We start from the raw sequence: 27,984 nt of genomic DNA on the forward strand, positions 1-27,984 counted from the left end.
ATTGCTTTTGTTTTGTTTGTTCCACATGGTAAGTGAGCTCAGATTTTTCAGCGTGGCTGTTGTAGGGTATTGTTTAAGGTTAGTTATCCGTGCAGGTTTCAAAGTAACTCCAGACCACTGGATGGAATCCCGGAGGGAAAGGCTGAGCTCTTCCCAATGTGTAAGCAAGACGTAGGAGCTCTGCTGGACCTGGGGACAGTGGTGGTGCCTCTGGAGAGCTCCAGGCCATCCAGCACAGGACTCTGAGGGGACCACCCGTCAGCCCCGGAGCCAAGGAGGTGTTTGCTGGTAAAGAGAAGCTGCAGCACCATCCTCGTGTGCTCACCCTTGAGCTGCTTTGCTTCCCAGCGGCTCTTTTGTCTCCATCAGTAAAGAAGATTGACAGGCCATGAGAGCAGCAGGTACCTGGGATGTGCCTTGGCTCACCTGAGGAGGAGAAGTGGCATCAGCTGGAGCGTGGAGCCACGTTCCCGATTCTCCAGCAGCCTCCCAAGCCGAGTTCTCCAGGGGAGCCCGAGGAGCGCCGGTCCTTGCTCTGCTCCCCAGCACGCCCACACTGCTGCAGTACAGCAGGAGCTTTAAAAACACTCAATCAGGAGGTGTTCCACAGCAAAACCAAGAATGTCATGAATTTTTATAGTTCCTAGGAAAGGACGGTGCGGTGGCAGTAGAGATCCCATTAAACACCAGCCTGCAGTCCTGGGAGAAGGTGACAGCCAGCACTCTCTGGCCTTTCCCTGGGGCTGGCACCCCACAGTGCTGGTTCCCAGTGTGCTCTCCTGGGCAGCTGTGCTTGTTCTCCTGCCTGGAATTCCACTGCCACTCTTTTGGGGCAAGAACAGAACATCTGCCAACGTGTACCAGTTACAAATGCTATTTTAATAAAAATTCCATGAAACTCAAATGGGTGGGTTTGTCTCTTTTCCTGGGAGTTGCTGTGGCAGTCAGTGAGGTGATGCCAAAGGGCAACCTCTTTCCTCTCTTCTAATTTGACACAGCCAACCCAGTAAAGGGCTTTTTTTAAAGGTTTCTGCTACTCTGGCAGTGAATCGCTGGGAACAGCCTCAGCTTTGCACTAAAGCAACTCCTTTTATTTAAAGCTGCATTTATTGCAAACTGGGACCTGGGGACTGGGCAGCTGCCCCAAAAGCCTGTAAACCACTGTAACCTGGGGTTAATTTGTCAGTGTCCTGACTCCCAAGGTACATTGGCTTTCTCACAAATGAGCTGGTCGAGGGTGCACACTTCCTTGTGAAACCAGACTTTATTACACTGCACAGCTGAAAAGAGCCATTTGTTTATAACGGGCTAATGAAAGGAACCACCTTCTGCACTGTTGAAATGGAAAAGTTAAAATGTTGAGCTCGGAGCTGTTGCCACAGGAATTCCTTTCCCAGCTCTCCATCGCTGCCTCTGCTCTCCAGGCTCAGGGCTGGAGCAGGGCTGTGCTCTGCAGTGCTGGCACGGCCTCGCTGCGGGGCAGAGTCAGGGAGTTTCCAGCACTCTGGAAAATGAGTGTTCATGGTGTGGCCTTTGCAATAGGGAGTTACCAGCTACTGAGCTGCTTGTCTGCAAGTTCTATAAATCCCAGTGCAAGATTGGAAATCCCTTCACTTACTGATACTCTAAAACATCCTTCTGTTCTTGGGGTCAGCAATGAGCCTCTTAAAACTACCGCTTATTAATTACTTCTTCTTTTAGCTTTTCTGCAAGCATCTTCCTCTTCTGGAGCAGCCTTTGCTTCTCTTCTGACATTTCCTAAAAGCAGAGTGAAAACAACACTGCAGTGAGCAACCACCAATCCCCCACCATGGACCAGAGGGGTGTGGATGGGGCTCCTGCCATCAGCCCACCCTCTCCCACTGCCCTGATCCCTGTTTTGGGAGCCCCAACTGCAGCTCCTGCTGAGCAATTGTCCTGAAGGCTCCCCAGTCACCAGCATTTGGGGCACCTGCTGAGCATAATAAAATGCACAGAAACTCTGAAAAATATTTGAGGCAACAGAAAGTCCTTGGACTTAAGTTCACACCCTTAAGTACTTGCTCTATAAAAGAAAGTAATGATTTTTGGGTTTGAAACAGAATAGTTACTACATTGTTTTGTAATGTAAGAGGGTTTTAAGGTATTTTAGTATTTTCCTCTTTTTTGAGAGAGTTTTCAAGCATTTGGAAAAGAAAAGGCCCTGAGATTTGAGGAGCCCAAACAGTTGGTCACAGACTAGCAGCAAACTGGCATTTTATCCATTCAGAAACTGAAGTTAATCAGGAGGGTTTGATGATGCCAAAGCCAATCAATGCCAACTTCATCACTGAACCTTCCAGCCCAAAGCCTCTGCAAAACCAGTAACTTGGAAATATTTCCCCCCTTGTTCTTTTTAGCCCATTCCCACTCTTGAGCAGCATGGGCACCTGCACTGAAAGCACCTGTGGGTTCATATGAAAGTGCTTCACCTCTTTGGGAGGGGATTCCTCCTCTTTCTGGTCAGTGCTTGCTGCTGCTGGTGGTGGTGCATTATTTTTTGATTCTTTCTTTGTAGCCAACAGCAGGTCTCGTTTTTTCTTTAGGTAATCCTCACGTTGCTTCAGCTGCTGCTTTTCAGTTTCTGATAAATCCTGGGGGGAAAAAAATTAAAATTTTGAAATTAATTCTTTTATATCAATATCCTGTGCAAGAAAAGCACATTGATATCCTATTTGCTTCCAAAATTGCCAGGTGAAAACAGATCCAGGTTGAGGCTTCAAGTCAGAGCTGTCTCCTAAGAAATTACCAAAGGACTAAATGCTGAATTCTAGTCTGAAACCAGAAATCATGAGCTGAACTTTGTACTAATTAAACTGTGAATGAGTGTTTACATGTTTGTTTTTAAAAAAATCCAAAATAACTCAAACCCACCTCATTACAATTACAGAAATTCTGTATTTAAATATAATACTATTTTAAATATATATTCTACATGTAATCCTCCATTCTAATTCTATATTTGGCCTTTTTTTCTTATTTGTTTTTAACTTACAGGTCCTTTCACCCCAGCTTTTTGCACTGTGTTCTCTGAACCTTTCCCAGCAGACCTTTTCTTAGTGTCTTCTTTCCCCTTGGTACAAGAGGGCTGGGGTAAGTTTTCAGTTCCTTTTTGTACTGGGCAAACTGGTTTGGGGTCTTCTTTTGTAGATTGATGAGATCCCTCTAAATAATTTTACATAGAAAACAATTAGAATAGAAACACATCAGGTAGAAATAATCAGTCAGAACAGAACATCATGGAATAGTAAAACATGCCATGTTGGAAGGCATTCCTGCAGAGCTAATACACTTTGCTCACAGCCTTATCCAGCCAAGTTCTTAAAATCTTGATACAAGTGGACTCTTGAATCATTTAAAACCAGCATCACATTGCCCACTCAGCACTGCACTCCCCCTCAAATTACCTAATGGGCATTTTGGGGTTTCTTCAGAATCCTCAGCTCCCTCGGTGGATTCCTTAACTTTGACAGCTTCTCTCGAGTCTCCTGGAAAATTGTGGGTAACATCTGGAGCTCTGAGTTTAGCACGTGCCTTGAATTAGAAAACAAATAAACATAAGTGTTACATTTCCTGGCACTGTACCTCAGGTACTGAACTGTCCACACAAAGGAATCTCCCAGAACTCCCAGTTAAAACTGCATTGTTTACACCATAGACAATCCAACCCTTCTCTCAGAATTTCTGCCTAGAAATTGTCTCTGCTGTTGATCAACCATCTGATTCATGTTAGAACCCCGCACCATTCATTAAAATATGAAATTATTTTGTGTTAAAACATTCTTTTAACAAAAAATGCGTCACTGTCCCCTAACTATCACCTTCTCTGGCCAGGTCAGCTTGACTGGGTGCTCTGCAATCTGGCTTGTTTATCAAGAATATTGATATTCTCAGTGGTCTGTAGAGATTTGGATAAAACCTGCCTGTTTCCCCAGTCAAGGGGAGCTTTATTGCCATGACTGCACTATTTGGCCAGTCCCCCTTTACATTCAGTTTCCTTTCTCCGTGGCTTAGTCTGATGGACACCAAGGGATGGTCTCTTGGAGAGGATTTCTGGGTCCTGGTGATTAGTTCTGTCTTGTGAACACTTAATGAGTAACTACACTGTCTGTCAAGTGATCCTGAGGGTAATTCCTGCGGGATTGTCTGCCCTGTCATCTCCAAGCAGCTTACACTTTGAAGGCTCTTTGATCCTGACAATATCAGCAATTCTGCCGCTCTCTGGATCTGAAAGGTTGACACCCGTTAGCAGGATTTCAGGATTCAGGTGCTGAGCAGGGAATGAGCTTCCTGTGGGATACTGCCTTGATGGAACACACGGCACAGCCAGGACAGAGTGTCAGGGGATTTCTTAACCCTCCCCACAACTCACATACAAAGGTAAGATACTCACTTCTTCAGTCCTCTTTCTCTCTTGCTCTAGTTCATACTCTTCCTTCGATTTTCTGTAACAATAAACATGAGTTAATACTCAAAACTCCTTCACAGGTAGTGATTTTCAGGGAAATTAAACACTGCTTAAATATAAGAGGACTATCAAAGCAATTACAAGGTAATTTGTTTTAATTGCAAGGAATTAATTACAAGGTAATTTAATTAATTACAAGGAATTTGTCAGTATCCAAAATATTTCCATGACTTAAGTCTGAATAGAAATAAATAATTGGGATAAACACACAAGAGCCCACTGTCCTCAACTATCTTCGTGCTAAAATAATTGTGTAAGAATTTCCAGGACTTATCTATCCCTTAATTTAATTTGCTAATTTAAAGACAGGAAGGGAAGTACTTCTAGAATCCAGAAGGAAAATAGCATAACCTGGATGGATTTATCTGGTAGTATTTGTTTTTGTGTCTGTGAGGTGGGAGTGGGGGAGAATCTGCCGAAGTTGTACTCAGATCACAGCAACAGTTCTCACTCACTATTTCAACATTCCTGAGCACACCCACTGCCCAGCACCACCCATCCTCCCTCAGGTGGGGTGTTGACAAGAATGTTCCTGTTATCTGTAAGATGAAGGCAATTCCCTGGAAAAGGCTGGAAGAGTTAGGTCCTACAGAGCTATGTTTTAAAAGAAAGTACAAAGTGGGACTGATTCATTTCTTACCTTAGAACCTCCCTGAGTATTTTCATTTCTTCCTGTTCAATTTCACTGAATACATCAGAACCCTCTGTCAAACACTCAGGCAATACACCTGGAAAACACCGAGATTTATGCATTATTCTGTGGAAAATGATTTTGTGCTCCAACTGGCAGAGAAGAAAATTTAAAAAAAAAAACCTCACAAACACAAAATCACATTCACCAAACCAAAGCCATGTAATTCTTCCTCTGAAACTGTTTCCACAAAGGTCCTAGATCCTAGAGGAAAAGGTCCTAAATTCTGGTAGGAAAAAGGCAAAGATTTCTAGCAATGCAAGTTTTGACATCGAAGGTTAATCCAAACTCTGCATTGACCATTATGTGACATTTCCCATAGGCTGCAATGCAGCCATGGCCATCTGAACCACTCACAAATGTAGCTGTTATATGAAAGGTGAAATTTAAAAACTATCCTCTGAAAAACACACAGTGATTAAGAAGTGAGTGAAACTAAAGACATGGAAGGAAGGAAGGAAGGAGTGGGATTAAAATCCCTTCAGAAGCATCACCAGAGCAGCAAAATTGGGTGTGGATTATTTTCTCTGCCATCTTCTTTGTCATGCATGTGTGAGCATGATGAACACCCTAACTTGTGCTTTCTGAGTGGATTTTTCAGAGTAGGCACAGCAGACACCACACCATCCTTGCCCTGCAAGGAGCAGAATTCCAGCTATTGATACTGCTCCTCAAACGGAGCTGCTCTAACTTAGACTCATCACCAAAATTCTGCAACAGCAAACTCAGGCAGGTTTCACAGAGGAATTGAGACAGACCTGAACTTCTGTCCACTTTAAAATACAGACAGCTGTCACTGAGAGTGCAAGCCAAGGAGTAAGCAATGAAATCCCTGTCCCAGTACCAGCAACTGGATGTTTTCCCACAACTTGAACTGAAGCAGAACCAGCATTCCACATCCACTTATGAATGGCTTAAAGAGTCATCAAAGGAACACTAAAAACCTGCAGTGAACCCCCCTGTTCATCATTTCTCACCATTTCTTTCTTTGATGATTCGAATTGCTTGCAGTTGCATTTCAATATTTTTCTGTACCATCATTTTTTTAAATAGTCTAAAATCTTCTGCTGCCAACACAGTTTGCAGAATGGCCTGTGGGAGGAAAGGTATGCACAAAATTAAACCCCCACTGAAATCCTAACCAGCTCGGTCTGACTGAAATGAGCTGGGTTTTTCAATTCTGGGGAACATGTTTTTAATAACTGTATTTCATTCTCCTACCTGCCTATTTTTCCAGATATACAAGAAGAGCTCACGGTCAGGAAAATAACTTGGGGGGGTTATGTCAGCAGTAACATAATGACAATATTATAATGTTATGACAAAATTGGGTTTCCCAGTGTAAGTTTACAGTTGCAGTTCAATTGAAAATTACAGTTTCACCACAAAAACTTTTCCAGGTTTCATCTCCTGCTAGCTGTGTTAGGAAAAACATCAAGCTAAGAATGAAATCCATACATTCCTTAATGAAGGCAAATACCTGGGAGGTGTGGGTCTTTGCAAGAGGAGAAGAAAAAGCCTCTTGAAATTTCTCCTCATTAATTCCAACTTCCTTAAGGTAGTCCTCTAGTAATCTCTCCACCTGTAAGAAAGTATAAGCCTTACCTTCTAAGGTTTTTCCCTGAGAATCTTAGGAATTTTTGTCATGATTGTCTATTCTTTTCTGCTGATGTTGTAGTTTATAAACTCAAAGGAAAATCACTACAGTAGCATAAATGACTTTTCTGATGTCAAGCTTTATTTGTTTTCAATGTTCAAAATGAGCATTTTTATTGCTAAATTTGATTACTCCTTAATGTATCTCCTCCAGTTTCCAGGGCTTTCACTTGTGCACCTTTTCCCCAGACTCCTGGCTAGTATCCTCATGGTTTTTTGATGTAAGTAGAAGGCTTTTTGCCAGTCTGTGCCTGAAAGCCTTTAGGGTCAGAGCAGAAATGAATGTTGGTTTGTATTTATTCAATCAAAGCTTTTTAATATCATGTATTCCCCAGCCTCCTTACAGAAAGTGTTAGAAATCTGCATGTACTCTTTTATAGGTATTTAAACTCCAAAAATCTCCTGTTGTTTTTTTCTGATAATTGAAAGGCAATTCAAAAGATTTCCCAGACTCATTAGCGAACAAAATAAAAGTTGTGAGTGCTCTCAGACATCCTGCTGGTTGTCATTTTAACTTGTCAGAAAATAACATTATCAAGCTTATAAATACAATCTTGAAGGTAGTGGATATATTAATTTTAATGAAAAATATGTAAAGCAGCCTAAGAGCTATGACTGTGTCACAGTTTCTTTTCTATGTACCTGGTCTTAGGCAGAAAAATGCATATGACAACTACAACTCACAGGATTTCTAAATAATGTGGAAAAATCCTAAATAACAATAATAACCCAATAAATAAATAACCCAATAACCCAATCACAAGTTCATCTAAATACTCATTTAGCATTTTAAATGGTTTTGCTTAGAAATTTACCACATATAGTGAATAATGCTCACCAGAGCTTGGTACTCCTGATAGATTTCTGTGTAAGACAACTTGCTTTCTTCTTCATCATCGAAAACTGAGGAAGGGGAAGAAGAAACATTTTGCTGTCAGTGTACAAACCACCACAAATTAACTTACACCCTAAATAGCAAGGTTAACCTTTACAGGGTAATATATTAAATCACTGAAAGTACAGGCCATGATTTATAAAACTCCTGTGTTTTTCCACACACTCAGGCTAAGCGTGTACTTTTGATAATTAATAATTAAAGGAATTAAGCTGCATAATTTAATATTGGGAAAATGTGTCTTCATAATAGACTTGTAAGCAAGTTGAGGATTCAGCAGACACATTCACTAAAAAGTAAGTTTTAATATAAGAGCTACCCCATGAACCTGTGTAAGGTTCTGGTGGCAGAAGATACATCAAGCAGGAAATTTCTCACTCTCCATCTGTTTACATGGAAGATGTATTTATTAATGACTTAAACAATTTTTATGAAGTGTCATTCATGTAGTGAGAAGCCAAGGTGATGCAGGAAAATGAGTCCCTGCCTGCAAAACCAGATAAACCCAAAGAGGAAATGTGCTGCAATTAAGTTATATTTTAATTATATCTATCTTGATTTAGGAAAAATGGACATTCCTATACTATAGGCCATTTAATCATATTGATGTAAATTCATATTAAAATCCCTGACTGGAACTACCTAAGCTCATGATCTCTATGCTGCAGAATATGTAGAAAAAGCAGAAAATAAGAGGAACTGAAAACTAAGGTTGGGGAGAGGGGGTTAATTTACATTTTTTTCATGCCAACAACTAAGAGAGGTAATGTAAAACCTGGAAATTAAAGCAGAGGCTTAGAAATAAGACTGCTTCAATCCCCTTCAAGATTAGGCACTTGGACAAGTCACTTCCCAGGAACATCCTTTGAAGTCATTTGAGGAATGGGAATTCTGCTTTAATTGGTGTGTGATTTATTCCTCATGTGCATGTGACATCTCCGATGGTGGTGATGCCTGTGGAATCAGTGCAACCTTCACACAAATTCAGTGACTTTTTGAAGGCATCCAACATCTTTTCCAGCCATGAGGCCACACCACTCCAAACCTGGACACTCAGTGGGAGCTGAGGTGGCACTTCCTAAAGCAACATCACTTCCTAACACAGCAGTGCAATGACAGAAACCAAATCACACATTTCAGGTCCCCCAAAAGCAGAGGAAAATCTGCTTTTTAATCATGCTTTGGAAAACATACACTGCTAGTGGGTTTTGCTCAAGGCAAAATTTCAAATGAAGAAATTAAAATAAAATGTTTACAAATATCTAGGATTAAATTCAAATGGGAGGGAAGGTATTATAGACTTCAGTTCCATGGCAGTCACCACATTACCAAACTCAGGAGGGTGGAGACACTTGGCAGCCTGTGTTGTCTCCTCCTGGCTGGGGATCCCTCCCAGCTTTACCTTGGCTTCTCTGCCCCCTTTTTCCCTACCCTTCCTGCCCTGGGAAGCAGGGGTGACACAGGGGTGACACAGGGGTGACACAGGGGTGACACAGGGGTGACACTGCTCGGTGACAGCTGGCCTGGCACTGCCAGGGGAGGTTCCTCCTGCAGAGCAGAGTGGGAAGCTGGCACACACCGTGCTCTGTCCCCAGGCTCGGGGCACAACGGGATGAGGTCGAGTGCCAAGTAAAGCAATCTGCAGTCAGCATCTCCTCTCAGCTAAGTGGCTTTAAGGAGTACTTGGAACAGAGACCTTGGATTTCCTTGAGTCAGGGCTCCTGAATCACGCAGTCATTATTCCTTAAGGTTTTGCCACGGTCTTTGGTCGCCCAACGGGAGTAAAGATGTGAAGAACCACAGTATGAAAACAAGCCAGGGGACACAGATGTCCTGGGAGACCCTCATTATCTTCCTGTTAAAACTGAAAACCTTGGCTAGGACCCCTCGAATGGGATGATACACACCCGTCTATTTAATTTCAGTTTGATGTAAAAGGAAATTAATCAAGCTATAAAAAATTAATCAAGTTCCCAGAAAGAGGGAGAGAGAGAAAGCAAACACTTACTAACAGATAGAAAAACATTACAGTAAGTTTACAAGTTGAAGTGCAAGGACTTGGCCTAAGTAACTGTGGCTCTAAAGTAAATTCCTCACATACTAATTACCAAAATCCAAATTGTATTTTCGAGGAATCACAAATTATTGCCAGTTAATCAGACTGTTGTCAATTTGCTTGTCCAGCCCAAAGATCAAATGTTTTGGGAATGCAAAGGACTCTGTCCTGACAAATTATGTCAGTACAAAACCAGCAATGGAATCAGCACAACAGGAAGTGACCATCACGCCTGCCTCACACTAGGTGGAAATTTACAGCGGTTCCACAAATCTTCTTACTGTCAGTAAATTCCCCTCAACCTTCTAAGGAGAAAGGATCATTGCTCCTGAGAGGGATAAATCAATTCCCTCGATAGGTAAACACAGACCCTTTGCAGGATAACCAGAATGTTTGGCCCACCCCAAGTTTAGGCAGAGTTCCCTGGAGAAAACTTCCAGTCTAGGTTCCTCTAACCCTTCCCAGCTGTGAAGGCTCCAGGAGTTTTCCCTTCCTCTTTTCCCAGTTTTAAGAGGGAAAGGCGTACGGACTCACGACAATCGTTCCTCATGCAAAGTTTCAGGGGTAGAAACACCTCGGGGAGAAACTGAGAAGCAATTTTTTTTTTTTTTCAGGAATCACAAATAAAAGCTGGTTTTGTTCTTCCAGAGGGCTCAGGCACTGCTTTCAGACTTGCCCAAATTCTCCTAACTTTGCTACTGTAAGCATCCAGGTGTTTTTTGGCAGCAGAAATTGTTCTGTAAGCAGCAGAAGTATTTTATCCAGATGTCTACATCAGAAAGTCTGTTTCCTCCTTCCCTCCCTGCAGAAACAAACCTGCACAGGCCTCCCCTGGCTGCAGGGCAATCCCGGCCCGCCCCCGTCACTGCCTGCGCTTCCACTTTACCCAGGCTGCTCCCCAAATCATGCCTCGATCGTCTCAAGAAGACGAAGGGAGAAATGGAAGTTTAACTGGAGTTACTTCCGAGCTAAACTCACACACACGATCACCCACAAAACGTCCCCGGTAATCGCTGCCAGTGCTGACCATCATTTTTGCGAGGTACTAAAACTCAGGGGTTTTCACCTCTTAACTGACAGCATCCACATAATTGCAGGAGTCAAACTCTGGGCCTTCTCCTCCTCTGTCTCACCGACCAGACGGCGCCTTCGGCTGCCCAGAGCAGTTTCCGAAGGAAAGCTCCCGGCCCTGGGAGAGCCTTGGAGGCCGTGCCGGGGTCCGAGGAGCCGCAGGGTGCAGCGCTCGCTCGGTGTGAGCCGTAAGCTCATGCCATAATCCCAGGACGAGCTAATGGATGCAATCGGCACCTCCCGGCACCCGGCTGGCCCGGGGGACACCCGCGGCCGGGACAGACCCGGCGGTGGCCTCGGGGGACCCGCTCACCCTCGCAGTTGTGCTCCATGAACTCCAGGATGGGGATGGACCAGGCGGGTCCCCGCAGGAAGCCGGCGATCGTGTCCACCACCCACTCCACGTCGTCCTCCTCCTCGGCCGCCATGGCCGGCGGCGCGGCCGCTATGGAAACCGGCGTCACGGGGCGGGACCTGCGCTTCGCTTCCCGCCGCGCTCCGGCAGCGGCGCGGGGGGACGGGGCGGCCGGCAGCGGCATCGCCGGCAGCGGCATCGCCAGCAGCGGCACCCCCGGCAGCGGCACCCCCGGCAGCGGCACCTCCGGCAGCGGCATCCCCGGCAGCGGCACCCCCGGCAGCGGCACCTCCGGCAGCGGCACCGCGGCTCCTGCACAAGGAGGAAGGGAGATCAGAGCCTGCAGGGGAGGCTGGAGAGAAGGGGCGGCCCGGCTGTGCTTGGGGATAGCCGGGATAGGAGGGACGCTGGCCCTGTGCCCTCCGGAGGTGCCGGGCGCTTCCAGCGCCTCTCCTACGCTTCCACACTACAGTCCAGCTCGGGCTTCTACATTTCAATGTTGTAAAAAAGCGCTCCAAATGATGGGAAATTCCTGTTATGCCCTGTTTTATGGCGTGCAGTGACGCTGTGGAGCAAACAATAACTCGCGTGTTCCTCGTTAGCAGCTGAAGCTCTGATTGAAATGTTAATAGCTCATCAGGCCTTGGCAAGAACACGGATAATATTTAACTTAGCGATACTGCAGAAACCCTACAGAGCTAGAATTAGGAAATAATTTGCAAGGCAATGGGTTAGAAGGTTTTAATCATTTGGATATTTCTTAAGGTTAGTGGTGGTGGCATATTCCTTTTCTCCACTAAATTAATTTCTCTTACTATCCTCATCTCTTGCGCTGCTGACCAAGTGAAAAGTTTTTCCGAATGTTTTAATTTGTCTTCTTTCTAATAGTGGGTGATTGCTCTCCTCACTGGTGCAAAAAAAGAAAAAAAAAAGAATCTCTTCACCCTTTTTGAAAGATTTTAATGCCCACAAACGGTGGTGGCAGTTCCAGTTTGTTACATCAGCCTTGGGCTTCTTGCTCAAGAGCCCTTGTAGCCATTAATGAGATTTTACCTGCACAAAGTTTCAGTGAAGGTGAAGGCTGATTTATTTTCTCGCTATTTTTTCTCAAAAGTTACAATTCTATGCCCTCAGAACTGCAGAGAAGTACCCGATCATCATTTAAATAAGAATCTGCACTGGAAAAACTTCAAATTTTCCTTTTGCAGGACACTTATTTTTCACCACTTCCATTTCTACCGCCAGTTTTGTGGTCTGAGAGCATCAGTGGTATGACAGGATATTCACTTGCTCCCTTGTCTGAGCCACAAAAAGCATTTCTTGCTTGATTTTCTTGCTACTTCAGATGTTTTGACAGATTTACAGTTAAACATTATTATTTTTAATTACTCTTTTGTTTAGGCTTTAATTCTCCCATCCACCTAGTTTGTAATAATCTTACTGCTGCAACAGCTGTACATATTTTTACCTTAGTAAACTTAATGCAACTTTTCCAGTTTGTTTTCATAGATTTTCATTTGGGAGGGATTTTTTTTTTAATAAATCTGACCTCAAAGAGAACACTGAGCTCAAGCTTCTGAAAACCTGTGGTGCAAAAGCCTTTTCTTTCAGTCCAGTAGATAAAATTAAACGTGACTTCTGTATAAAAGGTTGAAAATTAAAATACTAATCAGTTTGGGTTTATTTGCAACAATTTATTGTGGAGATTTTTTGGTTAAATATGCTATACTTCAGGGACTCCACTGTACTTTAGTCAAAGCTAAACTAGGAGAGAAATTGGTTCTGAGCAATGCAGACACGTTGAAGAAATGCTTAAAGTCAAGTAAGGAATTGTGAGCTCTTCATTTTCCTCCCCTTTGGGATATTGAGCTACTACAGGAACTTGTAAAGATCTTCCTATTTAGGTCATTTTCTTTCATTTTATAAAGCTGTTCTTTTCTCTTGTGACTTGAAGGTTTTATACAAATGTAAGGCTGTTTCACAGAATCCATTCTGCCTGAGAGGCCATTCCTAATATAATTATCTAATAATAAGCATATGCCATTGCTTTTCCTATAATAATGCTTCTTTGCTGAATTATCTAATCTTAAAAGCATCTCCAGTGTCCAACATCTAATGCTTTCTCTTTATAGCCTGTGAAAATAAGAGATGATAGAATTACAAGAATATTCTTTCTTCTCTGTTTTTTAGATTATTTTTTCATTTATAGCCTTGCCACAAACCATGCACCTTTTACCCACACATTTATCCAAAAGTCTGTCCACAAACCAAATTTCATGTATTTTCCTGAAGCGAATTTTGTTCTTTACTTAGCAACAATAGGATTTATTCCCATGTATCCTTTTCATAGGGATTTTCTACACACACATGGTGTTTCAGTAATTGCTGCAGTGCTTTTACCATTGTTTTTTTTCCTGTGGTGTCTTGAATTCTTAAAAGCCTTGTAAAGATTTAGATTTTTCTGTCCTATTTCAGGTGATTGCTATTGATGGAAGATGAACTGCAGCAAGGTGAAGTCTGTGGTTTGATCTGAAGCCTGTGAGCTTTGTTATTCTAATCTCTTCTGGCATGGAGTACTGCAGCCATGAGCAGGTTAAAAAAAGGAAAAAGAAAAAGCCTTGTGACCTTTCTTTGGAAGTGGAGAGTGTCACTGAACCAGGAAAGGCCGCATCTGTGGGGTATGAAATGGTATCAGAGGGTATGAGATGGTTAGAAATAGTAAAATAATAAATTGGCAGATGCATAGGCATTTTATTTGTTGCACGATAAGAGTGGGAGAGAGTCAGGGAACGTGGTTGCCACAAGTCCGTGATAATAATAGTTTAAAAAAATAAAAATATTACCTATGGATTTGGGGGAAATATCTTTATTTCTGAGCTTAGGAAACTTTCTATGCAAGTCCAGCTTCTAACATCTTCAGCCAAGAGTCATGAAAGCTATGCAGAAAGACTTCTCGTTTCAATTTCTCTTCAGCTTTACCACTGTGAGAATTATGCATCTTTAATTTCTTTGCAGAACTTCCCTTAAAAACAGCTCCTCAATATTAGGATTACTGAAGTGTTACCTGGGGCTGTGTGGGGAGTGGGACTAGAAGAGATCTGAAGGCTGCCCAGCCTTGGAGTTTCCTCAACTGCACAGTGCAAGAGAGAATTTATTTGAGACATGAGTTTGGTTTGAGTCATTTAGTGTTACCTCAGGGCTTGGCTTTCAAGAAGGCATTTACAGACAAAGTGCTGGTTCTGGGGGCTCTGGGGAAGAGCTGGAGTTTGCATTTCTGAGTTTTATTACCCACATGTTTCAGTTGCCCCTAAGAACTTTGGCTAATTGCGTCGTATTGTTGATTATTAAAGCCAAAGAAAAACCCCAAGGAAGACAATGCACTGGAGTGCCTCACAGAAACTGTGCCTTCTGCTGCTGAAACAGAAAAATCAGTTGGATGTACAAGATAAAAATACCTCCATGGAGATACAGATGGAAGTGCTTTGTACAGAGCCTCATCTGTCCCATTCCATGGATTTCAGGTGTATAGGACTTGTAGCAAGTCGGATATTGGAAGAATTACACAAATTAGGTGAGCAGAGTGCATCTGCTGGAGAGCAGCAGCTTATCCCATTTTCCAGGGTGTGTTATCTGGCTGCCAGGGGCAGAAGGGACTCCACTCTCACTCTCCCAGCTCACTGATGTGATGGAGCCCGTGTTCAGGTGACACAGGATCACTTGTTCTGAGATCTGAGCCCAGCAATCGCAGACTCCTCACACCACCCCATTAACTCTCCTCACTGCTGCCATTGGCCTTCCAGCAGCTTGCAGGTTGGAGTGAGGGGTTCAGTAAGGGGTTTTGCCACCACAGCCAGCACTGGGGAGAATAGAGGTGCTGCTGTGGTGCTTCCCTCTTGCTGTGTGCTACTTCCTTTCTATTTTCTCAGGTGCCACCTCCTCAGGCTCATCGCAGAGGCTCTGTTTGGAGCAGAGGAAGAACTGGACGTGGCTGCTGAGCTGTATCTCCCTGAATATCTGGATACAGCTGCCACACCAGTAGGTGTGACCTCAGGAAGGCATAAAAACCAGAGCTGAGAGATGAGGAGTGGAGCTTTTCACAGCTTCATGAACAGGTTGAATGATAGCAGCGTAAGCAGGGCTGCTCCTGCTCTTACTTGGAGGAGACACTGTAGGATTCCAGTGTGTGCATGGTTTTCATTAGGCTCTGTAACTCTTAATAGTTGATTTTTATGAAAGCACCATGAGTTATTTATTAAGCAGTTCGTATTTGTGGACTATGGGATTTTTACTTGTGCTTTAATGTTAAGATTAAAAAATAACCAATTTGGCAACTATGCTTTTATAGAATTTTCATTATCAAATGATGCTGTGTGTAATTGTGAGTTATTTTGTGACTGAATCACGGATTACCTCACAGTAGAGCTCAGAGCTGGGGGCTATGCTGTCATTGCACCCCCTGCATGTCTTGCTCATGCTTTTTAACCTTGAAAAACTTGCCAAATATATCAAGTGTGTGAAATGTTAGATTTTGTAGAAAACAAAGACGGGGAATGAGGTGAAATAAGTAGTACACAAAATTGTGATTTCAAATTAGTTTGGCAATGGAAGGCAGACAGTGAGACATTACCACTGCACAAAGCTTTTTGCCCTGGCTTTTTCTGTCCAGTCTTAGCTCTACCTTCTGGAGAGGAGTGAAAGCCACACGTGCTCTCAGCTGAAGGGGTCAGAAGTCAGCCATGAGCTTTTGTTTTCAGTAGCCTGCAGGGAGAAAGGCTGACTGGACAGCCTTGGGGATAAACCGCTGTCTCCAAAATGAAGGAGCTTTGGGGATCTTGGCAGACCAGGATTATCACTCTGTTTGTTGGTGGTTAGGGCTCTTGGGGTTTTATTGTCTTAGGGCTGGGGTTTTTGGGGGTGGTGACTGTGATGTTTTCTTAGCCAGTTCCTGGTACTGGCCCCTCAGAGCTCAGTGTCTGTTCGCAAGTGTTTGCCCTGATGATTCTCTGCGAGGTTTTCTGGAGTTCTGCTGGTTTGCATATGCCCACGGTGGGCTGGCAAACTGGGCTCTGAGGCTCACAGGGTGAAGCTAATCCGTGCTCCTGCACTCTTGGCAGAATTCCTGGCAGGACTTTAGGCCATGAGGGGAGTTGGATGGAGGACAAGGGTCGGGGGGAGGTTGGAAATTGCATTTAAGGCTCTGCTGGGAGTCTTAATACTGGTAATGTGTTCACTCTGATAAAGTAGGAAAAAGTGCTTGCTGGGAAAGCTGACAAGAGACAGCCAGATCCATTTTGGAGCTAGGGTTAGAAGGCTCCTTCCTGACACTTTGCTTGGCTGGACAGGCTTAGTTTACTATTTTAGAGCAAACAACAAAGCAGCTCAGCATTGTGGTGCCAGAGTAGCAATAGAGCACTTCCTGTACTTGAAATTCAATTTTACATTCCCTGCAGAAATACACATGGTTTTCACTGAAATAAATAGAGTTTAGCATGTTTGGTATTAATATTACTGGCTCCTTGCTGTTTGTATGCGTTTTTGTGCCAGAATACTTTTATATGAGAAAAATATGTCCTGAAAGCTTTTGTAGGGATGAAACATCATTCAGTTTACTTGGAAAATGCCTCCAGAAGGTCTCAAGTGGTGCTGTGTATTAATCTATAATAGGATGGAGTGATTCAAACTGACCTTCACAAAGTGTTTAGCTGAGTGAACACTTTCTGTGGTAGGGTTTTCATTTGTAAATCCAGGGTGCCAGAGGGAATAATGGATGGGAAAAAGAAGTACTTCCAGAGTAGCAAACTCTGAAGCTGAACCGACATGAAGGAATGAGATAAGGGTTGAGCAAAAGGTGCAAATGAATTAAGTGGGTTTTTCTGCCAGGCCTTCACTGTTCACCACAAAATACATGAGTGAGGAGGTCTGGCACTAAGAAGTCACAACAGGGAGCTTGGAAAGAGAAGGTGACAGTTTGTGACAGGCTGGGTGGCGTTTGGGTTGGTTAGGAGCAAGTGACTGGAGATACACAGGGCAAGGGTTATTTTTTTTCAGGTGCATATTGAGTGAAGTGTAAAGTTGATGGCACACAGCCACAAGATAATCACCAACATCTCAATTGCAGGTCTGCATCTCTGGGTGTGCACAGGCATAGAGAGCTGGCAGATAAAAGGGCTGAGAGATTTGTTATCAAGGCCCACTCGAGCACTTGCTGCTCCTCAGGGCTCGGCCAGTCCCTTGCATAAGGCTCTGTGAGTCTAACGCCAGTGCTGCCAGTACAAAGGACACTGGGGCTCTAAGGGTGACAGCAGATCCCAGAGCAAGCTGCCTGGGCTGCTGAGGAGGCAGGCTGGGTGGCAGAGCACCAGGAGGACTGCAAACTGAAGTACAGCTCTGAGGCATCGATATCAAAGGCAGTAGCAGCTCACTTCGCCTTCAAACCCCCACTTTGTGCAGAAGCAGCTGTGTGATATCGTGCCAGTCGCTGACTGCATCCTATGGATCCAGATCGTTCCAATCAGCAGTAACTGAGCCCAGTACAGTTCATTTGTTCCATTCCCCTATGTGGGCACACCCTGGAACAGAAGCAACTCTTTGATTTTCAAATCAGCAGCTCTCTTATGAGATTTTATATACAGGACACTTTCAGAATTTCTCATATGCTGTTCCTCTTATACTTTTTCCATGTCAGGGAAATTTTGTTTTAACATGCTTTCACCTTTTCTGCTCATAATGTGGTATATCATAACAAATCTTGTTTATTTCTGAAATATTTCTTGCCTGCCATTATTTCTGAGGATTTTTTCCCCATTTTTATCCTTTGAATCAAAGCAATTTATGTTGGTCTTTACTGCAAACCATCGCTGTTATTTTTGTTAAGGTTTGGTAGACTTTTTTATTGCTTTGTGGAGGTGGGCATTTCAATTACGTAGTTTTAGGATTAGCCAAAATGACAGAGAAATTTGGAAGCAACAAGGCCTGTTTGGATCCACATCAGCCTAATAAAAAAATCTGTAGAAATACCATGTGCCTCATTTGTAGGAAAAAGTACTGAATTTAATTTCCCCTGTAGCTGAACGGTCACCCTCAAGCTGTCCACCCCTATGCATATACACATACATATATATATAAAATCCTCATGGGGGCACTCTTGGTTTGAGCACAATGTAGAGGAGGTGCTGCTTCATCTTGATTTTCCTTTGTAGTAGCCTGACAAAAAAAGCTTAAGGAGCTCCTAGGGTGTCTTTCAAGTCACAGTTAAAAATAAGCTAAAATAAGTGTTACATAAGGCAAAGGAGCTTCAATTCTGTAATTCTGGTATAAAGCAAATCTAGTTATATAATACCTACTGATAGAATTTTGACTTTCACTTAAAATAGGGTCATAGTAGGAAAGGTCATTATTTAGAAATTTGGGGGTTAGTTGACTTACCTGTCTCATTGCTTTTCGTATTTCTTTTGCAACCATTACTTTTTTGGCGTGTAAAAGGAGGGGGGAAATAAACTGTCACTGTATGTGATGTTGTGGCTTTCCTGCTGTTACAGGTTATGAAGTACAACCCATGGTGATGGGGAAATCCGAGATACCTGTGGCAAGAATTCATCTGGTAATTTGGAGGAAGCTTACTGCTTGTGTCCATTTCCCAAGCCCACAATAATTGAACTGAAATTATTTCTACATTTGTATACTGTTAACCTTCCTGACCAGTTGGAGTTGTCTTTGTTATCATTCTTAACAAGCACAATTTTTACTTGTTCAAAGAGCAGACATATAAATACATTATCTATCATAACAACGCCATCACAAAGCAGCCCAAGAAAAATTAGCAGGTATACATTAAACACCTATTTTTGCTGTTTTTGTCTTGCTGCAAGAACATTTAGTAGGTAAAACTGAACTGTGTCCTGGGCTCTTGAGTGAGGAATTCCTTGGAAGAAACAAGCCTTGTATTCTTCACAAGAAGGATTAGCAGTTCCTAAATGCCTGACTAATTTCTTCAACACAGTCCATGTCGCTGGTACAAAGGGAACTGCAGAACTCCCAATACTTCACTGTTCTCTGCTTCCACTTAACTGCATCAGGACAGAAGCAGTAAAAGAAAGAACTAGACAGGGCAGAAGATCTGAGCTCGGAGCAGTTATGAAGTCAAGTCAATATGAATCATTTGCAATGTGTATTTCCACTCAGTGTGGAAGGAGCAGCTCTGAAATGTTAAAAAAAGCCTCACGAGCAGGAAGCATGTCAGTCGTCTTTTTAATGGAAGTGTGGATGAACTGGGGGAAGTCTCCAGGGAGCAGAGGGGGGAAATTTGAGTCAGAGGTTACTCGTGGGCTATTTCCACTAGGAGAACACCAGCCCTCTGCAGCAGCCTCTGCTTTCCTGCCAGCAGCTCCGTGTCCTCTGTGCTGCACAGGCACCCAGGCTGGGAGCTGCAGCTCCAGCAGGGATCTCAGCAGAGGCAGGAGACCTCTCCATGCTTCGGGATAATGATTATTATTACTGCCAACACCCCTTTTGGGTGACTGTCAGCCTCAACTGTAGCACAAAATTGGCTGTCCTCGTTCGTTAATTAATTTTGTTTGTAAAATACTCCTCTGAGGGAGAGGGAATAAATGTTACCATTAAGGACTTAAATAGGCTTTCAGATGAAATACCATAACCAGCTGCAGGTCAGCAACAAACCATTCTTTGTTAAGGTGTTTTCCTTTTGCAGAGATACAGCCTGAATTAGCTGAATAATCTCATCCTTTTAAGGCAGACTGTTAAGGTGGACTAATTCTAGGATCAAAAATGTCCTGTAGATCATAATAGCAGGAAGAAATAAATGTCAAACTATTCATTATTTTAGTAGAACATTTTTTGTGTGAAAAGGACTACAATCTGCTACTTTGTGTATTAAATAAATCTATTATATTTTAATATTTTATATATTTTTGACCTGTTACTAATATTTAAAAATAATAACCTTAAGAAAAAATAAACCTTTTCCAGCCCACACGAGAATTATCAAGCACTGAAATCAAGACTGATACTCACAGTGATCAGAATTCTAATCTTACCCAGGTTATTTTAAAAATAAAATAAAATCACAGACTCCTTTAGATTGGGAAAGATCTTTAAGTCCAGCTGTTCCCCCAGCCCTTCCAAGACCACCACTAAACCACGTCCTCAAGTGCCACATCTGCATGGCTTAAATCCCTCCAGGGACTGGGACTCCACCACTCTCCTGGGCACCCTGATTCTGTAGTAATTTTAAGTAATTGTTTATTAATTTAAGCATTAAAATCAGGAGTGTGTTAAATTGCTTTGTAAGAGATTAAAAAAAAAAAAAATCAGACAATTGACATCTAAGTATAACTCTGAAATTAGAAGGAAATTTAGTCTTTTGTTGAACCATCCTTTGACCTTTCAGCCACTGCACCCTGACCCTTAATTCAGAAAATGTTTTGCAGAATGGAATGTAAGAATCATGAAGAATTTCAATATTGTATGACTACCTTAGGAAAAAATAGAGCATTTTGTAGGTACATAAAGCTGGCAAGAAGAATCCACCAAGGGAGATATTTAGGCCCTGGAAAGGGATAGGCAGGAAATAGGTGTTGATGACAGTGGTTTGGAAAAGCCTAAATAAAATGACCAAAGGTATCACTGTAGGTTTTAGCAGAAGAAAAATTACCTGTTGTAAAGAAAAATACTTCAATAAGAAAATTAAAAGGGTGGTAGACTTCGGGGGAAAAAAATGGCATATGAGATGAACATAGGCAAGAATCCCAATTTTGTGTTCATCTCCAATTAAATTCACAATTCAGCTGGTGTCACAGTGAATTGGACCCTCTGGACTTAGTGCAAACAAAAGGGTCCTGCAGTCAACAGCGGTGTCTGAAAGAGCTGTGAGTGAGTAGGTTTTTCCCACTTTTAGGTGACTCAGGAATCCACCCTCTTTCAAGAAGCTTCATCAGGAAGGCTATCTAATAAGTATAATTACCATTTTTTAAATCCAGCATTAATTACTTTTTCATGACCTATAGTTTTTTTCTGTTAATTAGTTCATCTATTTTAATATCAGTCTTTTTAGTGTGATGCTGTAAATAACTTGTGTTTTCTTGTTCTATTAGCTTGTCAAATGATTTTCCCAAAGGCAAAATAGGGATATCTTAAAAGCTTTTAATTGTTTCACTGGTATTTCTCTCCATATATATGGAGAGAAAAGCTGTTTTCAGACGTAAATAATTTGACATATAACCAGGGGTAAAACCAAACATAAAGGTGAATAGGATAATCCTGAGGAAGGGAGCTCAGAAGAGAAAAGGTTTGAACAGAAATGATTCTACTACAGCTGCATTCTTAGTGCTGTATATTTTTTTCATAACTAAGTCAACGTACACAAATGGAAATCTCAGGGACAGAAATGTTCTCCACCCAGTTCATTATTTTCTGACCTTGGGAAGATCCACCTCCAGCTGCTGAGGAATGCCTCTCTAATGAGACATGCTAACATCAAAGGTGATGCAGGGCTCTGGAACTTAATAACCTCTCCTGAGCTCAGAAATCTGGCTCTCATGGCAGCACTGCCCAAGCTACTGGGGTCAAGTGACACCGAGACTGCAAAACGTGGGTGAAAGTAGGGAGGCACCAGCAAGAGTCCATGGCAAAGGACAGGGAGCCAATTACCGGGAACGTGGTGTTGTGTGAAGGAAAGCAAGCTTGATGTCATAATAAAGCAAAACTGAGGCAAATGGAGTCTTAAGAGGTACAAAAGTCTTTCCCAGGGATACAAAACCTCTTCTGTTTTGTGAAGCAGAATGGGGAGAGTGCTCCATGCTGAAGGAAAACAGCAGAGAAGAAAACCAGCTCAACATTTCTGTACATCAGGGATCCGAGATGGCCTAGTGCTATTGATACAACTCCAGTGTCTTGCTTTCCTAAGATCTGCAGATCCCCAGGCAGCTGTGGCTGCTAACAATGAGCAGCCTGGGCTGCACTTTGCTGCTCATCAGAGGAAATGCAGAGCGTGCTCTGTAATTCATCTTTCTGACCCAGTTCAGAAGAAACGCTGCTCGTACTGGCAGGATCTTGTCTGACAGAAGGCATGTCAGCAAGAGCTTTTGCTCAGTCTCACTCCACTGGCCACAACAAAAGTGAGTACCAAAGCCATTGTCCTGGTAACTGCTGTTCTTGCTGTAATACTTAATGCTTGCTTTTAGGAAAACAGCAACCTATTTCCTTTATATGCAGCAAATAGCAAAGGGAAATTCACAAACAGCGTTATCAGACAGCCTTGTAGGTCACAGATGAGAGCTGGAAACGGATAAATGTTTTATTGGCTCAACAGGAAAAAGAGCTGAATTGTAATGCTTAGTTCAAATGAATTTTCTTTGAAAGGGTGTATTTCTCTGATACACTGTTAAGAGTCTAAAACCTATGAAAAATCTTAGGAACAGCTATTAAATTTAAAAGTCAAGATAAATACTTGGTTTATTTCTGATCACATCACTTGGCCTGCCACAGTAACATTCTTCCTGCCAGTCCAACTGATTGAAGAGTAACAAAAAGCTGTGGGCTCCTCCCTCCTCAGATGAATCCCAGCATTAAATGTGACACTTTAACCAAGTGTTTCACCTTTTAAATACTGTAGTCACCTTTTAAATCCATTTCACCTTTTAAATCCATGTAGTCCTCCAAGGAGAGTGTGGATATGTTAGGCAGGCATGGCTAGAAATGGTCAATAGCTGTTCTTGCAATGAACATTGTGCCTGACAGGAAATTCTGCTGCATTTGACACTGGTACCTATACAGGGTATTCTTTGTTTGCTGTCTCTGTGCCAATTTCTTGCTATTTGCTACAATTGGACACAAACTGTCTGGGATCTGTAAAAAATTTTAAATGGACACCACCAACTTTGCCCAGGCCCCTACTGTTTTCTTCTTAATTTTTCACTCAAAATACCCTCATTTTGAGGTTACTTACAATTTTCTCAGGAAGTTCCCTTAAAGTTGATGGGGAATTTTGGTCACATCAGAGCAGACGCTGTAGCACAGAAGAAATCTTCAAGAACTGCTGTGGAATTTTCAGTTCTTTATTAATGTTAGAGAGGGATTTTCCCTTCTTTCCACTCCTGTGAGATAAAAAGTAACTTTTAGTCTGCTGTATTTGTGGCACCTTTAGGAATTCATAGCCATACTTAAGAAGGCACAGCCCCTCAGTGCCCTTACTCTTTATTGCCCCATCTATTCCTATAGTCTTGGTTTGATAGGGAAATGGGATTCTCCAGGAGCAAATAGGACAAAGAAGGTGGCTGTCCTTGTCACTGGCTTGCAGTTCTCACTAAACACTGACTTATCCAGAACATTCCAGTTTTGGCTGTGGTTTCATAGCCCTGTATCCATACTTGATCCCTGTTTTTCCCGTGTTCTCAAGTCCCATCAGGCAAAGGGCGTTAACCCAGCAGTGCTGACTGGGAGGCAGAGCCGGCGGCGAGAGCAGCGTCACCTCTTTCCTTTGCTGCTGTGTGAGAGGAAGAGAAAACCACCGAGCCTTGCATCAGCTAAAAAGGGCAGGTTGGTTGTCATCTACTCCCCAAACTGTCCCCTCCCTTGGCTCACTGCAGGCAGGGCTGACCAGAAAGGTTTGGACAAACCCTGGCAAGGTAAGTGTGGCTGTACATGGTCACACTTTCCTGCTGTCTGTGGATTCAAGGCATCAGGGTTTTCTAGATATTATTTTTCAATTTTTATTTTTGCAATAGCAAAAGTTGCTAAATAGTTGCAAAAATTGCTAATAGTAGGTACAGGAAGTGATGCCACGAGCAGAAAAAGTTCACTGAGATGAAGTAACTCTGTAATTTGTAGATCTGGGATCTAGGCACAGATCATTCGTAATTTCCATGTCTTCTGTGTAGAGTCTTTGTGGTACATGGGGGATGCAAAAGAAAGAAGCTTTACCTGTACAAGGTCAAATACTGCACTTCAAACAACAAGGTAATCTCTAAATCTGTTTTGTCAGAAGCAGTAGGCCACACTCTGTATTAAATACTGATAGTGCTGCTCCAGAAAATGAGATGTGAAAGAACAAGATTGTTCTCTATGCATTTTTTCAAATTATAAAAAAGATACTTTTTTTAGTTCCAAAATATTCCCGAATGTACAGTCTTAGAATAGTTAAAACTATTAAAACTTCAGTTTTATAATGTTTCTTCTCTGTTTCTGGGTCAGCTAACTTCAGTTGTCAACTTCCTCAGCTTCTGGGATTTACCACTGTAAGTGCAGTCATCGAACTTTCTTTTTGGAGCCTTCCCAGGTAAAAAGTGCTAAAACAATGCAGCCAAATATATCACAAGTTGCAGGTTACAGTAATGCAGCCCTGTAGAGCTGTGACTTCTAAGTATTTCCTAGAACAATACTCATGGGACTCCCAACAGCTACGCTGAAAATGAAACCCTTCCGTATTCAGTTCGGGATCAGAGAAGTAACCCGAAAGACAAACATTTTAATTCATTTTAAGGGTTGTCTGTCAAACAAGGGCTCAGCAATCAAAGGCTGACAGCTTCCTGTCCTAGGGCAAGTTGTCTCACCTCGCTGAGGTGGCTGCAGTCCAGGTTCTTCTGGCTCTGACTCCACTGCAAACATCTGCCCTGGCAGCGGTTCATCCTGGTGCGTGTCTGTGTGTACCTGAAAAGGAGGGAAATATTCTCACACTTGGTGGGACAAAGTGGCAGCTAATTAGAAGAAACTTCTTTTTAGGTTTTCAGGGCTCTTACTCTTTGGGGAAAAAAAAAAAGGAAACAAAACCCAACCCAAACAAAAACTGAAAACAAAACTCCTCTGACTGCATCTGGATACCTTTTCTGAAATTTTATTTTGTACTAATCTCCAGTTGAAATAAGAAACTGTAAATCATCTTGAGATAAAACAGCTGACAGTGCATTTCATATCTAAAACATAGCAGTCTTCCTGCAGGAACGGTGATCAACAGCCATGCTGAGCACACAGGCCAACTGCATGATGTGGATGGAAGCAAAAACATCTAAAACCATTTAATTCAATTTTTAATGCTAGGGAATCTCAGTATAAAATGGTTTCTGTGAGCCAGCTGCTGTTACTACTACATGGGCTATCAACTTCTACTGGCTGGGCTCTAATTCCTAGAAATTGCTTTATGCCAAAGTCATTACTGCCTAATTAGAGCCCGCAAGAAACAAGGGGATGAGCCAGGGAAGTTCCATGGCTCTGTGGGCACAATCGCATGTTTACAGACTGCTGCCAGATGCAGGGAGCGGAGCGGTTGGTTGGTCAGGCTTGTACAAAAATGCTTTTGTGGCTGCCTTTAAGGGCTGGGAATTTATTGGCAGTTGTTTCACCCATGGATCACCAGGTTCTTACTCAGAACCAAGGCTGCAGAGTTTTCCTTTGCCCTTTCTTATTTCTTTTGTTTCACAGGAGGGCTGAGTTCACTCTAGAGATCTGGTTTGGGAGGGAAAACCATGATTTTTTGCTGAAATAATAAAACTGTGAGAATCAAAGTCATTTAACTATGCAACATCGTCTAAATCAAAAAAATAAATCCTTAGAATGCAAAAGACAGACTAATATTACAAAGTCCATAATTAATTTTTCTAATCTGTTACTTAGGTATTCTTCATGGGAAACAAGTCACAATTGGAATTGTGTTTTTCCCCAATCTTGGACATTAGGAAAAATGAGTATCCACTATTTGGGTTAAGAGAAACCTTATCTGTTTTACTTTTACTTGATTTTTTTTTCCAAAAGCACTTAATTTCAGTCACTTCTATTGCAATGTTTTGTGGGATTTTTTTTTAATTGAGTGTGCAAAACTAATGGTATTTGAAAAAAATGCTGGCACAATTTAATTTATAACACACAGAAGAGAAGCTGGATTTAGTCAGAGATTTTTTAAAATGCTTTGTCAGTGAACCACATAATGTATTAAGCAGATATATCCATGCATATTAATGCAGGATTGAATACTGGAAGCACAAGTAGCAGAAGGCGCAGAGAAGGGACAATGGATCAGGTCAGCACACTGCTTGTCATCCTCTGACTTCCCACAAAACCCTTCCAGAAAATTGGATTTTACTTTAATATGGGTGTGTCTGGATCCCACCTTCTGAGGAGAAAACCTGTCCTGCTTCTAGATTCCACTTCCCGAGGGGAAAACCTGCCCTGCTTCTGGATTTCACCTCCTGAGGGTACGAGTTTTCCCCATCACAGGCACCTTTATTCTCAAAAAAAGGAAAACGGAAGAACATCTCAGTCCTGCACTGAGGTTTCTCCCTCATGGGCACCTTTATTCCCCGAAGGAGAATGAAAGAGCATCTTTTCCTACCACACTCTTCCCCTCACGGATACTTTTACTCCCTAAGAGGGGAATGGAAAGTCATCTCTCTCCCACACCGAGCTTTTCCCTCACGGGTGTCTTTATACCTCAAGAGGGGAATGGAAGAGCGTCTCCTTCCCACCCTTCTCTCCTCATGGGCGTCTTTATTCCATATGAGGGGAATGGAAGAGCATCGCCCTCCCTCCCGCGCCAAGTTTTCACCTTTATTCGCCCAAGGGAAATGGAAGAGCTTCTCCCTTCCTCCTTTCTCTCCCTTCCGTGCTTTTTTCCTCACAGGCACCTTTATTCTCCTAAAGGAAATGGAGAATATCCCTCCCGTGCCGAGTTTTTCCCTCACCCCCATCTTTATTCCCTCAGGTGAGAATGGAAGAGCATTTCCCTCCCTCACACGCACCTTTATTCTTCAAAGGGGAAAGGAAGAGCATCTCCCTCCCGCGCTTTTTCCTTCCCTCACGGCACCCGCAAAGGGGAGCGGGAGAGTTTCTCTCTCCTCCCTCACGTGCTTTTCCCTTTACGGGCACATTTATTCTCCTAAGGGAAATGAAGAATATCCTCCTGCCATGAGTTTTCCCCTCACGGGCACTTTAACACTTTATTCCCTAGGAGAGGAGTGGAAGAGCATCTGCCTCCCTCACACGCTTTTCCCCTCACGGGAAAGGACGGGCATCTCGTTCCCGCCCTTTCCCCCTCACGGCACCTTCATTGAGCAAGAAGTGATTGGAAGAGCCTCTCCCTCCCTCACGTGCTTTTCCCCTCATGGGCACATTTATTCTTCTGGGTTCTTCTGAGTTTTCCCCTCGCGGGCACCTTTGTTCCTCAAAAAAGAATGAAAGAGCACCTTTCCCTCCCACACTTTTTCCCTCACGGGCACCTTTATTCTCCTAAGGGAAATGGAGAATATCCCTCCCGCGCTGAGTTTTCCCCTCACGGGCATCTTTATTCTATTAAGGGAAATGGAGAATATCCCTCCCGCGCTGAGTTTTCCCCTCACGGGCATCTTTATTCCACAAGAGGGGAACGGAAGAGCATCTCCCTCTCGAGGACCTCTATACCCCCAAAAGGGGGATTGGAAGAGCATTATCATCGCTCAGGGGCACCTTTATTCCCGGCGCGGGGAAGGGACGAGGCTCTCTCCCCCTCACACCGAAGGCTGAGCGGTGTCCGCAGCCGCATCGCGCGCGCGCGCGCGCCGGGCGCGAGTCCTGCAGCGGTTTGGCCGCGGCCCCGCCCCTTTCCAATCGCGCCGCCATCCCCGAGCGGCGGCGGAGGGATACCCGGCTCCGGGCGGAGGGATCCGCACGCTGGGGCCGGCCGCCGGGCAGGGAGAGCGGGAGGCAGGCAGGGAGGGAAGGAGGACGAGGACGGGGCGAGCGATGCGGCGCGGTCGCGCTGGTTGAGGCGAGGTGGCCCCGCAGTTGGGGAGGA

General features: G+C 43.2%; 2 protein-coding genes across 42 annotated transcripts in view; one reads left to right on the plus strand and one right to left on the minus strand.

Annotated features, from left to right (window-relative positions):
• Window positions 1-1,245: 1,245 nt before the first annotated feature.
• Window positions 1,246-27,765, minus strand: CFAP36 (cilia and flagella associated protein 36). 3 transcript variants are annotated; one of them, XM_086875067.1, is made up of 14 exons: window positions 27,657-27,765; window positions 26,326-26,443; window positions 24,776-24,872; window positions 23,173-23,320; window positions 11,169-11,522; window positions 7,672-7,736; window positions 6,658-6,759; window positions 6,155-6,269; window positions 5,127-5,214; window positions 4,412-4,463; window positions 3,426-3,552; window positions 3,014-3,183; window positions 2,451-2,612; window positions 1,246-1,758 (listed from the first exon to the last, which is right to left on the minus strand). In XM_086875067.1, exons 5-14 carry the CDS (start codon window positions 11,467-11,469, stop codon window positions 1,672-1,674), a joined length of 1,269 nt encoding a protein of 422 aa, XP_086731193.1. In that variant the 5' UTR covers window positions 11,470-11,522; window positions 23,173-23,320; window positions 24,776-24,872; window positions 26,326-26,443; window positions 27,657-27,765; the 3' UTR covers window positions 1,246-1,671. The 3 variants fall into 3 exon arrangements, with proteins under 3 accessions (XP_086731193.1, XP_086731195.1, XP_086731194.1); XM_086875069.1 differs by lacking the exons at window positions 23,173-23,320; window positions 24,776-24,872; window positions 26,326-26,443; window positions 27,657-27,765 and having other exon boundaries at window positions 11,169-11,351; window positions 11,425-11,842; XM_086875068.1 differs by lacking the exons at window positions 23,173-23,320; window positions 24,776-24,872; window positions 26,326-26,443; window positions 27,657-27,765 and having other exon boundaries at window positions 11,169-14,041.
• CCDC88A (coiled-coil and HOOK domain protein 88A) overlaps window positions 27,712-27,984 on the plus strand; it is a 63,481-nt gene continuing 63,208 nt past the window's right edge. For 17 of the 39 annotated variants that reach the window (XM_086874493.1, XM_086874501.1, XM_086874528.1 and 14 more), the window contains exon 1: window positions 27,778-27,962. The gene's annotated coding sequence lies outside the window, so the exon portion shown is untranslated. Of the gene's footprint in view, window positions 27,963-27,984 lie in introns of all 39 variants that reach the window. The other 22 variants (XM_086874551.1, XM_086874563.1, XM_086874543.1 and 19 more) reach the window with 6 other exon arrangements.

This window comes from Cyanistes caeruleus, chromosome 2 (genome assembly GCF_971803275.1).
Source record: "Cyanistes caeruleus chromosome 2, bCyaCae1.hap1.1, whole genome shotgun sequence".
Classification (NCBI taxonomy): Eukaryota; Metazoa; Chordata; class Aves; order Passeriformes; family Paridae; genus Cyanistes; species Cyanistes caeruleus.